The sequence below is a fragment of the Salmo trutta genome, chromosome 34 (assembly GCF_901001165.1).
Source record: "Salmo trutta chromosome 34, fSalTru1.1, whole genome shotgun sequence".
NCBI lineage: Eukaryota > Metazoa > Chordata > Actinopteri > Salmoniformes > Salmonidae > Salmo > Salmo trutta.
Genome location: NC_042990.1, coordinates 23,308,523 through 23,319,780, shown reverse-complemented (window position 1 = coordinate 23,319,780; position 11,258 = coordinate 23,308,523). Strand labels below are relative to the sequence as shown.

At 45.2% G+C, this 11,258-nt stretch overlaps 1 protein-coding gene across 1 annotated transcript in view; it reads right to left on the bottom strand.

Annotated features, from left to right (window-relative positions):
• Positions 1–573: 573 nt before the first annotated feature.
• The window catches only part of LOC115173226 (triple functional domain protein-like), an 84,263-nt gene continuing 73,578 nt past the window's right edge, over positions 574–11,258 (bottom strand). The window contains exons 39-51 of the mRNA XM_029731143.1: positions 11,056–11,244; positions 10,693–10,873; positions 10,214–10,540; positions 9,524–10,104; positions 8,314–8,561; positions 8,031–8,166; positions 7,747–7,774; positions 7,309–7,471; positions 7,001–7,122; positions 6,539–6,617; positions 4,169–4,369; positions 2,916–3,054; positions 574–2,642 (exon numbers count right to left, since the gene is read on the bottom strand). Of these exons, the coding sequence (XP_029587003.1) occupies positions 2,070–2,642; positions 2,916–3,054; positions 4,169–4,369; positions 6,539–6,617; positions 7,001–7,122; positions 7,309–7,471; positions 7,747–7,774; positions 8,031–8,166; positions 8,314–8,561; positions 9,524–10,104; positions 10,214–10,540; positions 10,693–10,873; positions 11,056–11,244 (2,967 nt within the window). The 3' untranslated portion in view covers positions 574–2,069. The remainder of the gene's footprint in view (positions 2,643–2,915; positions 3,055–4,168; positions 4,370–6,538; positions 6,618–7,000; positions 7,123–7,308; positions 7,472–7,746; positions 7,775–8,030; positions 8,167–8,313; positions 8,562–9,523; positions 10,105–10,213; positions 10,541–10,692; positions 10,874–11,055; positions 11,245–11,258) is intronic.

The window sequence follows — 11,258 nt, the reverse complement described above, 5'->3', positions numbered from 1 at the left end:
CTACAATGGTCTAGATTAAACAGGTAGGTGAAGTTCAGAAACCCCCTGCATTTCCAGAGATCCATGCCAAAAGTGGAGATCGTTATCGCCTTGTAGACTGGCTAAAGTTATCGTAACACCAGAATAAAACCAGACCATAACTTCCAGTCAAACAAAGTGTAAACAACCCTTTTTAGGGTTCCATAGCGTAAAACGTTAGAAATAAAGTGAAATGTCATTAATTAATAAAAATAGCATTAAAACAATAGCGTAGGACAGGGAAGGTAATGCTGGGACAACTTTGGTATATCAGTAAACTTCTATAGAAAAAGAAAAAGTGAGAGGAAGAAAAGTGACAAATAAAAAATGATTCATTGATCGAGCCATAGGTGCCATGTAGAGGGCGACCCCAGAAGGTTAGGTTACCTAGGAAGTGATAACCATAGGATTCGAATGTCCTATGAGGACACTCAAAATGGCCACCAGCACCCATTATGGCGTCATTGACCTGAATGGGGATGTCCATTCTATGGTGATAAGTTAACACCCCAACAGGGTCATAGGTCAAATAATGAGGACTACTACCAGCGGAGCTTGCAGTACCAAGTACATGCTTTTATCTCTATTTATTACATGTACAACAGATGTCTTCATAAATAGTTGCATAAAATGTTAAAGCCGCAACATTGCACATGATAAGAATGGGGGAAACATAACATACATTGAGTGCATTTACAGTATTCTGTCTTCCTGCTCCTTTTCCTCATTCACTCTCCATCCGATTGACCATCTCTGCTGCCACTCAGGCTCAGTCGCCCAATTGGTGATCTACTACATTTCATTTGCAGGATTCTTTAGTCCCAAGAATGTCCTTAAAAGCAGGCGGCCATTTTGAAACGGGAGGGACAGAAGGCAGTTAAGAGTCTATATACAAAGTAAGGCTTAATCATCTTAAATCTGCGCAACACCATTTCTGTTTTCTAGTAAAAGCAAAAACAAAACAAATCATTATTTTCTGTTGTTGAGACTTTGCAGCAGTCAGCAGAATCTCTATCTTTACTTAGATTAAGGTTTCTTAGATTAAGTACATAAGCGCAGCAATTGGAAAACTCTGATTAGACATAAAACTATCTCAACAAAGTGGAGGAGCTCAGTCAATGGATGAGTCCTCTCCGGGCTGTAAAGTAGTGTAGCGACTTTCTACTGCTGAGCGTTTTTTTCAATCTTCTTTTGAAATGTTAATTTGAGTTTTTTGTTGTTTTTTTCAAAAACTTTTTTGAAAAGTTGTGAACAATGTTCTCTCTCTTTATACATTGGTTCTTTAAGAAAGGGGGTGTCTCAAAAGTCTTTGAGTCACATATTGTAAAAGCACAAAAACAAAACAGCTCTCTCTTTCTCTGGCAACAAGAGGGAAGGGATGGTTGCTATGTGTGCTAACACTAGCTTCCTTGGCAACACACTCTCTGAAAGCTCTGTTTGTTTGACTCTCAGTAAGATAGAGGACAAATATGTTACTCCATCGATTTGTCAGTATTTTTCCTGTTTTAGATTTTTTCATCTTTCGAAAATCAGTTTTAGTGTAAACAAGCAAGCAGCAGTAGACTGGTGAGGACATTGTCATCCTTGTTTTGATTGGCTAAGAACTCAGTGTGTGTTCTCTCAGGGAATACTCTGATTGGCTAAGGACCTCTAGGCCTACAGGCCTCATGTTTTGATCAGTTGAAGGACCACAGGACTCTTTAAAACCACAACATATCTGAAAGAGGATGAGATCAGTGAATTTCATTTTTCCCCCCACCTTTTTCTTTCTCTGAGATGCCCAGTCCCAAATCAACCCCTAGTCACTACACCCTAGTCACCTCATATAGATCTGAAAGGATTTGGATAGGTCTAAGCAATATGGTTCTATCAATACCGTCTCCACCTTGTCTTCTGAGAGGTTAGGTGGAAATAATATTGCTCATACCTATAAAATCTTCTTAGATCTACACAAGCTGCTAGTGGGAATGTAGCAAGGAGTCTGTTTGGGACTGGACGTCCTGTTCTTCCTATTAGGGTGGTGGGAGGGGGCATCTCTCTCCATCCCTCACTCAGGCCCGTGGCTGTAGACGGCTGTGTAGTAAGCTCTGTACCCCTCCGATGGGCTTGGCGTCTGTCTGGTGCTTCCTCCTGTCTATGAACAACACTAGGCGAGACGTGTCCAGACACCCACCTTCCACCCTACCCTGTCCCTGGATGTCTGCTAAACTGGCCTGGCCCTGGACCCAGGGCTCCTGCAGACATAGCCCAGCCGGAGGCCTCCTGGACGGGTCGGCCCTCAGCAGCAGGCAGACAAACTCCCGGGCCCCCTGGGTCACGCCCTTGAAGTAGTGGTGGGGGAAGCTGAAGTCTAGCTGACAGATGTTCAGACACGTCTCCTCCACGCTTTCATCCAGGAAAGGAGAGGCCCCGCTCAGGAGGACGTAGGTCACAACCCCCAGACTCCAGAGGTCAGAGGTCAGGGCGGCGGGCTCCCCCAGGACCAGCTCAGGGGAGGAAAACTCAGGGCTTCCCAGGAGAGGGTGGATGTAGTGGGCACTGTTGAGCTGGACGGCATCCCCGAAGTCAGTCAGTTTGACCACGGGCTGGCCGGACGAGGTGTGGGCCACCAGCAGGTTCTCAGGCTGGGGGAGAGGAGAGAAAGAGGGAGGAGAAGGAGGGAGAGCGATATGGGGGAGGGAGATAAGAGTATAAATAGAAGGTTTAGAAAAGAGAGAGGTGGAGAGAAAGTGAGAGAAAACAGAGGGGAGATATGGGATAGTATAAATAGAAGCTATAGAAGTGAGAATGGAGAAATTAAAAGGATAGAGATAGGAAGAATGGAGAGATATGAAGGAGAGAAATGGAAAGGAGAGACAGAATTGAAAAGAAAGATGATTAATACCACAGTACAGTACCTTTAAGTCCAGATGGGCTATCCTACAGTTGTGTAGGTAATGTAAAGCTTCTAGGATGTTCCGTAGGTAGCTGGCCACTTTCTCCTCAGTCAGATTCCCCCAGCTCACTATGTAGTCCAGGAGACGACCCTGGTCAACCCTGTAGAGAGAAACACACACACGTCAAGCAGATCTGTGAGAATGTTGAATGCTACTGTGTGTGTGTGTGTGTGTATTCACATCTCCAGGACCAATCTGTAGCTGAAGAGGTCTAGGAGTGCTACCAGGTGTGTGTGTTTATGTTGAGCGATTAACCAAAATGGAAATGGTGAAGAGACAGAAGAATGTACGATTGAGAGGGATATAGAGCAGTTGCTTCGTGAGGTATCTCTACCTGAACACAATCTAAGTGATTGATAGTTGGTATTCAGCAGTCATAAAGTATGCCTTATGTACATTGAAGAACTACTAAAATAGTGATTTTGTCAGACAGCACAGGCAGCAGCTCTATAGAGATGAGATGATGACTTGGAATGAAATAATAAAGTCATCAAATAAAACAAATGTAATATACACTGAGTGTACAAAACATTAAGAACACCTGCCCTTTCATGGCATAGACTGACCAGGTGAAATATATGATTCCTTATTGATGACACCTAAATCCACTTCAATCAGTATAGATAAAGGGGAGGAGACAGGTTAAATAAGGATTTTTAAGCCTTGAGACAATGGAGACATGGATTGTGTATCAAATCAAATCAAATGTATTTATATAGCCCTTCTTACATCAGCTGATATCTCAAAGTGCTGTACAGAAACCCAGCCTAAAACCCCAAACAGCAAGCAATGCATGTGTAGAAGCACGGTGGCTAGGAAAAACTCCCTAGAAAGGCCAAAACCTAGGAAGAAACCTCGAGAGGAACCAGGCTATGAGGGGTGGCCAGTCCTCTTCTGGCTGTGCCGGGTGGAGATTATAACAGCACATGGCCAAGATGTTCAAATGTTCATAAATGACCAGCATTGTCAAATAATAATAATCATAGTAGTTGTGCAACAAGTCAGTAACACAAGAGTAAGTGTGCATGTGTGACAGTCAGAGAGTGAATGGGAAATACAAAATATTGAAGTGCCTTTGAATGGGATATGTAAAAAAAAATATATATATATTGAAATCGAAAAAACTTGAAACTTTTTTAAAATCGAACTGACCTAAAAAAAGCACTAATCACTCAGCACTAGTGTGTGTGTGTGTGTGTGTGTGTGTAACTCACATCTCCAGGACCAGTGCGTAGCTGCTGGGGGTCTCATACGTGTCCAGCAGTCTGACAAGGTGTGTGTGTTGTAGTCTCTGTAGCAGGCTGAGCTCCTGGGTCACCTGGTCTCTCTTCATCAGCTTCTTATTGACCAGCTTGACCGCCACCGTGCGTTTGCTCGACTTGTGGTCACAACGCTTGACCACAGAGAACCGGCCCCTGGGGCAAGGAGAAGAGGTTACGGTGGTCATCTTCATCATTATCATTGGAAACGTCATTATCCCCTTAAGGTCGATGTCCCGCCCCGGTGGAAATCAAATTAGCATAATATAAAAATGTGTCAGTTTAAGCTATAGATACGGTTTAGTTTTTTTGCATTGGATATGTCTCAATCCACCGCATCCATCTATGTAACACTTCCGCATTTGCGGTGAAAGATGACAGAGCTAGAGCGGTGTTTGTCAGACTATGAGACATACCGAAAATCGGTCTTCTCACTAAATAAGAGGTTAAATACATGTCAATAAAAATAACACATTTTTCCTGATCTTTCTTATATCTCAGACACTTCAGAACAAACTTCCTTTAGATTTTTTGGGGGACTATCTTTTGTTTCATGTAGTGAATCTGTTATTCAATGTGTTTGTATGGTCTAACAGCAGTAAGGCCCAAAATATTTTTTTCATCAAATATTACAAGTCAAAAGTTTGGACATACCTACTCATTCAAGGATTCTTCTTTATTTATTTTTACTATTTTCTACATTGTAGAATAATAGTGAAGACATCAAAACTATGAAATAACACATATGGAATCATGTAGTAACCAAAAAACTTTTAAACAAATCAAAATATCTTTTATATTTGAGATTCTTCAAAGTAGCCACCCTTTGCCTTGATGACAGCTTTGCACACTCTAGGCATTCTCTCAACCAGCTTCACCTGGAATGCTTTTCCAACAGTCTTGAAGGAGTTCCCACATATACTGAGCACTTGTTGGCTGCTTTTCCGTCCAACTCATCCCAAACCACCTCAACTGGGTTGAGGTCGGGTGATTGTGGAGGCCAGGTCATCTGATGCAGCACTCCATCACTCTCCTTCTTGGTCAAATAGCCCTTACAGCCAGGAGGTGTGTTTTGGGTCAGTGTCCTGTTGAAAAACAAATGATAGTCCCACTAAGCGCAAACCAGATGGGATGCTGTGGTAGCGATGCTGGTTAAGTGTGCCTTGAATTCTAAATAAATCACAACAGTGTCACCAGCAAAGCACCATCACACCTCCTCCTCCATGCTTCACGGTTGGAACCACACATGTGGAGATCATCTGTAAACAAGGCGGTTGGAACCAAATCTCAAATGTGACTCATCAGAACAAAGGACAGATTTTCACCGGTCTAATGTCCATTGCTCGTGTTTCTTGGCCCAAGCAAGTTTCTTTTTTTTATTGGTGTCCTTTAGTAGTGGTTTCTTTGCAGCAATTCGATCATGAAAGTCTGACTCACGCAGTCTCCTCTGAACAGTTGATGTTGAGATGTGTCTGTTACTTGAACTCTGGATTTATTTGGGCTGCAATCTGAGGTGCAGTTAATTCTATCTAATGAACTTATCCTCTACAGCAGAAGTAACTCTGGGTCTTCCTTCCCTGTGGCGGTCCTCATGAGAGACAGTTTCATCATAGCGCTTGATGTTTTTTGTGACTGCACTTGAAGAAACTTTCAAAGTTGTTTAAATGTTCCGGATTGACTGACCTTCATGTCTTAAAGTCATGATGGACTGTCGTTTTTCTTTGCTTATTTGAGCTGTTCTTTTCATAATGTGGGCTTGGTCTTTTACCAAATAGGGCTATCTTCTGTATTCCATCCCTACCTTGTCACAACACAACTAATTGGCTCAAACGCATTATGAAGGAAAGAAATTCCACAAATTAACTTTTAACAAGGCACACCTGTTAATTGAAATGCATTCCAAGTGACTACCTCATGAAGCTGGTTGAGAGAATGCCAAGAGTGCTGTCATCAAGGGAGAAGGTGGCTACTTTGAAGAAAAATATATAACACTTTTTTGATTACTACATGATTCCATGTGTTATTTCATAGTGTTGATGTCTTCACTATTATTTTACAATGTAGAAAATATATTTTTTTTAAATGAAAAAAAAAATGAATGAGTAAGTGTCTGAACTTTTGACTGTAGATTTTTTTATACTTCAAGGGGTCTTAATTCTAAATCAAATGCCAACATTATCCTTGCGATGACACCTTCTTAAAATGTTTTATATAGCTTAGCAGTACCCCTCCCCTCCCCCAGCTTAGACAGGGCTTAGACTCTTAAGTTATGTACAAGGGTACACACACCTAGGGGTGAAAAGAACAGAGGTGTGTGTACTGTACCTGCCCAGCTCTGCCACCTCAGTGTAGTGGGACTCAAAGTTGTCCTTCCAGGTCACCCTGACCCCGTCACTGGACACAGCTACACACAAAGGGGGAATAGTACAGTTAGAAGAGCCGAGTCATTTTGACTCCATATGAATTTAAAATTCTAATATGTCTGCCATTTTTAAAGTCATGCCCACCTCCGTACTTGACTTTTCCTAAATATGCAAGTCATTTACCGTTACATGACATTTATTACATTTTACATTTTAGTCATTTAGCAGACGTTCTTATCCAGAACGACTTACAGTAGAGTGCATACATTTTTATTACATTTAAAAAAAAAATACTGGCCCCCCGTGGGAATCGAACCCACAACCCTGGCGTTGCAAGCACCATGCTCTACCAACTGAGCTACAGTGGGACATATTACTGCTTAATTACTGGCCTGTGCCAGTGTGTACGTGTGTGTGGTCTTACCTAGCACTCTGAGGATGGCTGATGATGTCACTGAGCCCAGGTCGTTAGCGGCGATGCAGGTGTAAACACCGTCATCCACCGAAGACACACCTACTATCCTCAGTGTCGCCTCGCCCGTCTCACTGTCTCACACCACACACACACACACACACACACACACACACACACACACACACACACACACACACACACACACACACCACTTTAACAGCCAATAACCTTATTGTTTCACTGTCTCACAAACAAGTGATACCTCTGTGTAGTGTGTGTGCCTCTGTATGTGTGTGTGTCACTCTCTCTGTGTGTACCTGTAAGTGATGCTGTGGTGTCCATTGTTGTTCAGGGTGGTCTGGTCAGGTCCCCTCCACGTGACAGTAGCTTTGGGTCGGCCACACACCTTACACCTCAGAGTCACACTCTCCCCGTTGTCACATGTCACCTCACTCAGGGGGACCAGGAACTCTGGTTGAACTAAGGGTCAAAGGTAAAATTACATCATTACACAGGGGCTGTGTCATAGTGAGAGCATATCATTTATTTACTTATGACTAATTTATTTATTTATTCATTTGTTTGTTTTTAAATGTGTTTTTCTGTTCATTCTTCGGATATTATTTAATATTGCACAATTAACTTTATTGTTCCTACGTGGAAAATGGTCATGTACGCAAACAATATATGTAGATCTGTATATGAATGGTGTTATATTGAGGGGATCTTTATTGAGACTACCTAATGAGACTTACCATCATAGATATAGTTGGGATTTAGAAGCTGAAAAAAACAGACAGCAAACCAAACATCAGACATCATAGAAGTACGTTTTGTGTAGTTCTGATATTCTTGGTTGGTTACTAGTAACACATCAACAATAGCACAGCCTAGCTCTCTGATGTGGTGAAAATTCATCCTAGCCTATTGCTTATACCAATCCAAGCCTCTCCGACCTACATAAGTAGGCCTGCCTAGGCATCACGGGTAGGGCTAGTGGTCATTAAGGATTGGACAAAAATGATTGATGATGATTTACCTTTACAGAAACCTTATTGGTTAGCCCATCTCTGGACTTCCTGTAACCGTTTTCCAGCTTGCTCTCTTTCTTTCCCTCCTCTTTCTTCTCAGACTTCTTGCGGATGCGCAGGGTGGTGTGCCAGGATGAGGACTTCCTGTTTACCCAAATGAGTACAAAGTTGAAAGGTATATGATATACTACTAATCAATAACATATATCTCATTATACCACACAATTCCTAGTTTTAGGCTAACAGTATTTTGTGTGGTGTCACACTAAAATCCTTCCCACAGTCTCTTACTTGATGGTTCCGTCTGGGCAGTCGGGGATGATGGTGGAGGTGTGTCCCAGGACGTAGCCGGGGATCCAGCCCTCGGCGGCAGGGCCCTGTTCTGTAGCGGCCCGGAACACCAGGAACATGTTCTGTTGGTTAGAGGCCAGGATCTGAACCACCTCTCCCTGGGACACACTGATCTCATCCTCCTTTAGGGCCACGTAGTCCTGGGTCACCAACATGGTCGACATACTACTGCTGCTGCTGCTTTCACTCTGTGGAGATGGGGGGAGTGGTGTAAGCATGTTGAATAACTTGCAAGAAACTCACTCACTCACTCACACTCACCACCCCCCCAACCACACACATACATAGATCAATCCCCTAAGATGCATCTCATCAGTAACAGGCCAAACACACAGATTCTATCATGGCGCACCAACCTACACACACACACACACACCTCACACTCACAACGCTGTTTAGGTAGAGAGGGAAGAGGTCGGACAAAAAGCAGCAGAGAGAAGAGGAAAGAGATACTCTCTGAGTAGAGCTTTAGATCCTCCTCCTCCATGTCAGTGCTGTTGTTAGCCATCCATTCTCCAGTTTAACACTCTGTTTCCAGTTAACAACATAACTTATACACCTCCGTGAGAGAGAAAGAAAGAAGAAAAAGAGGCTGGCACCACTCCTCCTTCGGAGAACGAGTGAATCAGATGGAGAAGATGTACACACTCAGGTGGAGGTGTTAAAAAGGAGGGGTGAGTTTCAGTCACCTCGTCAGAAGCGTTGTTAGAGTTAAATAGAAATGAGAGTCGTTGTTAAAGACTGAAGTGGTATAAAAGCCAAGTTAAAAAAAGAGGAGAAAAAGTCTTCAGTAGAGTTTAGTAGAGTTGTCATTAGAGCTTACAAAGCGGTGAAGCGTTGTTAGAGACAGTGACAAGAGACGCGTAGTAGTAATAGTAGAGGACTACTAAGTAGTAGTGGATTACTACTTGGAGTGCAGGTAAAGCTTGGTTAAAGAGGTGCGTTGTAGAGTAGTTTAGTACAATTGTCAACTCGTTAGATGCGCAGTAGTAGTAGAACATGTAGTAGCAGTTTAGTAGAGCCATCTCCAGTGGGATGCAGCAGGACACAAGCAGACAGGACAGGTCTCCTGCGGGTGCTGGATTAGTCAACCAGGAGCAGGAGTAGCACTAGGCCGCACTGAAGCCTGGGCAGCGGGTACATCTCTTACCCCGTTGCTCTGAAGGGACTGCTCGCTGGTGGATGAGCACGTACTCATGCGGTCCGCCTCCTTGCTGTGGGTGGAGTGTCTGTGGGTGCCTGTCGCGGACTGAGAGGAGATCTGGGACGTGTTTTGGTTCTGCCTCCCCATGGTCTCTCCTGTCTCCCCTGGGAAGGTGAAGGAGCCAGGCCGACTGGCTGGAGAACCAGGCATGGAGCTCCAGAAGGAGCCAGAGCCAGACTTCAGGCCAGGGCTGGGAGGGGGAGGCGGGAGGGCATCTTTCCCAAAGGCGGGAGTTGCCATGGGGGAGGCCATGGGGGAGACGGTTCCCGGGCGAGGCTTGGTGGTGGTGGAAAGAAGCACGGGCCCAGAGAGGGGGGCCACACTGGCCCGGTGAATAGAGGGGATGGGAGGGGGCTGGTCGGTTGAGGCCGAGAACGTGCGCTTGCCCTGGGGGCTGCCCCCCTGGACCCTCACCCCATGCTGGGCCTCCCTGGTGTCCCTCACCCCCCCCGCTGGAGCCTGCGACCCCGGGTTCGCTGAGACGGAGTGAGGGAGCGAGGAATGAGGAGGGAGACGAGGGGAGGAACCTGAATCACAAGTGAGCAAAACTGAGTGAAGGGAGGGAAACATCTTAACCAGGGAAATTTCAATACACACACACACGCCCTCTGTAATACTGGGAAAGCCTATGCCTACCTGACATCTTGTTGGGGCCGTCTGGGTCTGCGGCCCCAGGGTGGTGTGGGTGTCGTAGGGGCTGGGGCAGGCGGGAGGGCTGAGGGATCCTGGAGGGCCTCCTGGAGGAGCCAGCTCCGCCCTGGGGACCACCTCCAACGAGGGGACTACCTACACATAGGGGCCCACCTACACTGAGGGGACCAGTGAGAGGCACACCCTGTAGACCTCCAACAGGGGCCACACTGGGCATGACGCTCCCCACTGACGGAGCGCCGCTGCTGGGTAGACATGGTCCGTCGCTAGCCCCTACATGGATCCTCTGGTACTCTATAGGGGAGGTCAGAGCTGGAGAGAGAGAGAGTGAGAAAGAGAGGGACAGAGATTGAACAAAATATTAATCTTTGCGGTATTTATTTTGGCTACATCACAAACCACAACATTCCAAAATGGACTATTTTGGAATGAGTTACGCAAAGGGTTTATGTGCGTGCGTGTACCATTGAGGAAGTTGCGTTGGCTCTCCAGTATCTGGCTGATCTGAAGGGTCCAGACCTGACGCACTCCCAGGTGGGAGGAGTGGAGGACGAAGGATTCTACGCTGCTATTGGTCACCCGAGAGGTCAAAACAAACTTACAGGGGTCACTGTCCACACTGTCCTCCAACCCCAGACAACCGATCTGGAGAGAGAGAGGAATGGAGACGGAGAGAAAGAGTTTCAACACACCTTCATCAAGACATTGAGGGAGGGATACAGCACTCAAGGCTTACATTAAAAAAACTATGAAGGGAAAGAAAAGGAGAGAAACTGTGTCGTTGCTTGGAATGAAATAGACATTTCCATAGGATCTATAGATGACACCTTGATGCTGTTCTTGTATAGGAAGCCAGGCATGGAGAAGCCTCTCTTCTTGTCCAGTGGCTCGCTGAAGATGACAATCTGTTCAAAGAGGAAGACCCTTCTCTCCCTCATCCTCCCTCCTCCTCCCTCGGGGTCTGACACCATGAAGGTGTCCTGGAGCAGCAGACGACCCTGGGCCACAATCTTACCCTGGAGGGCGGAGG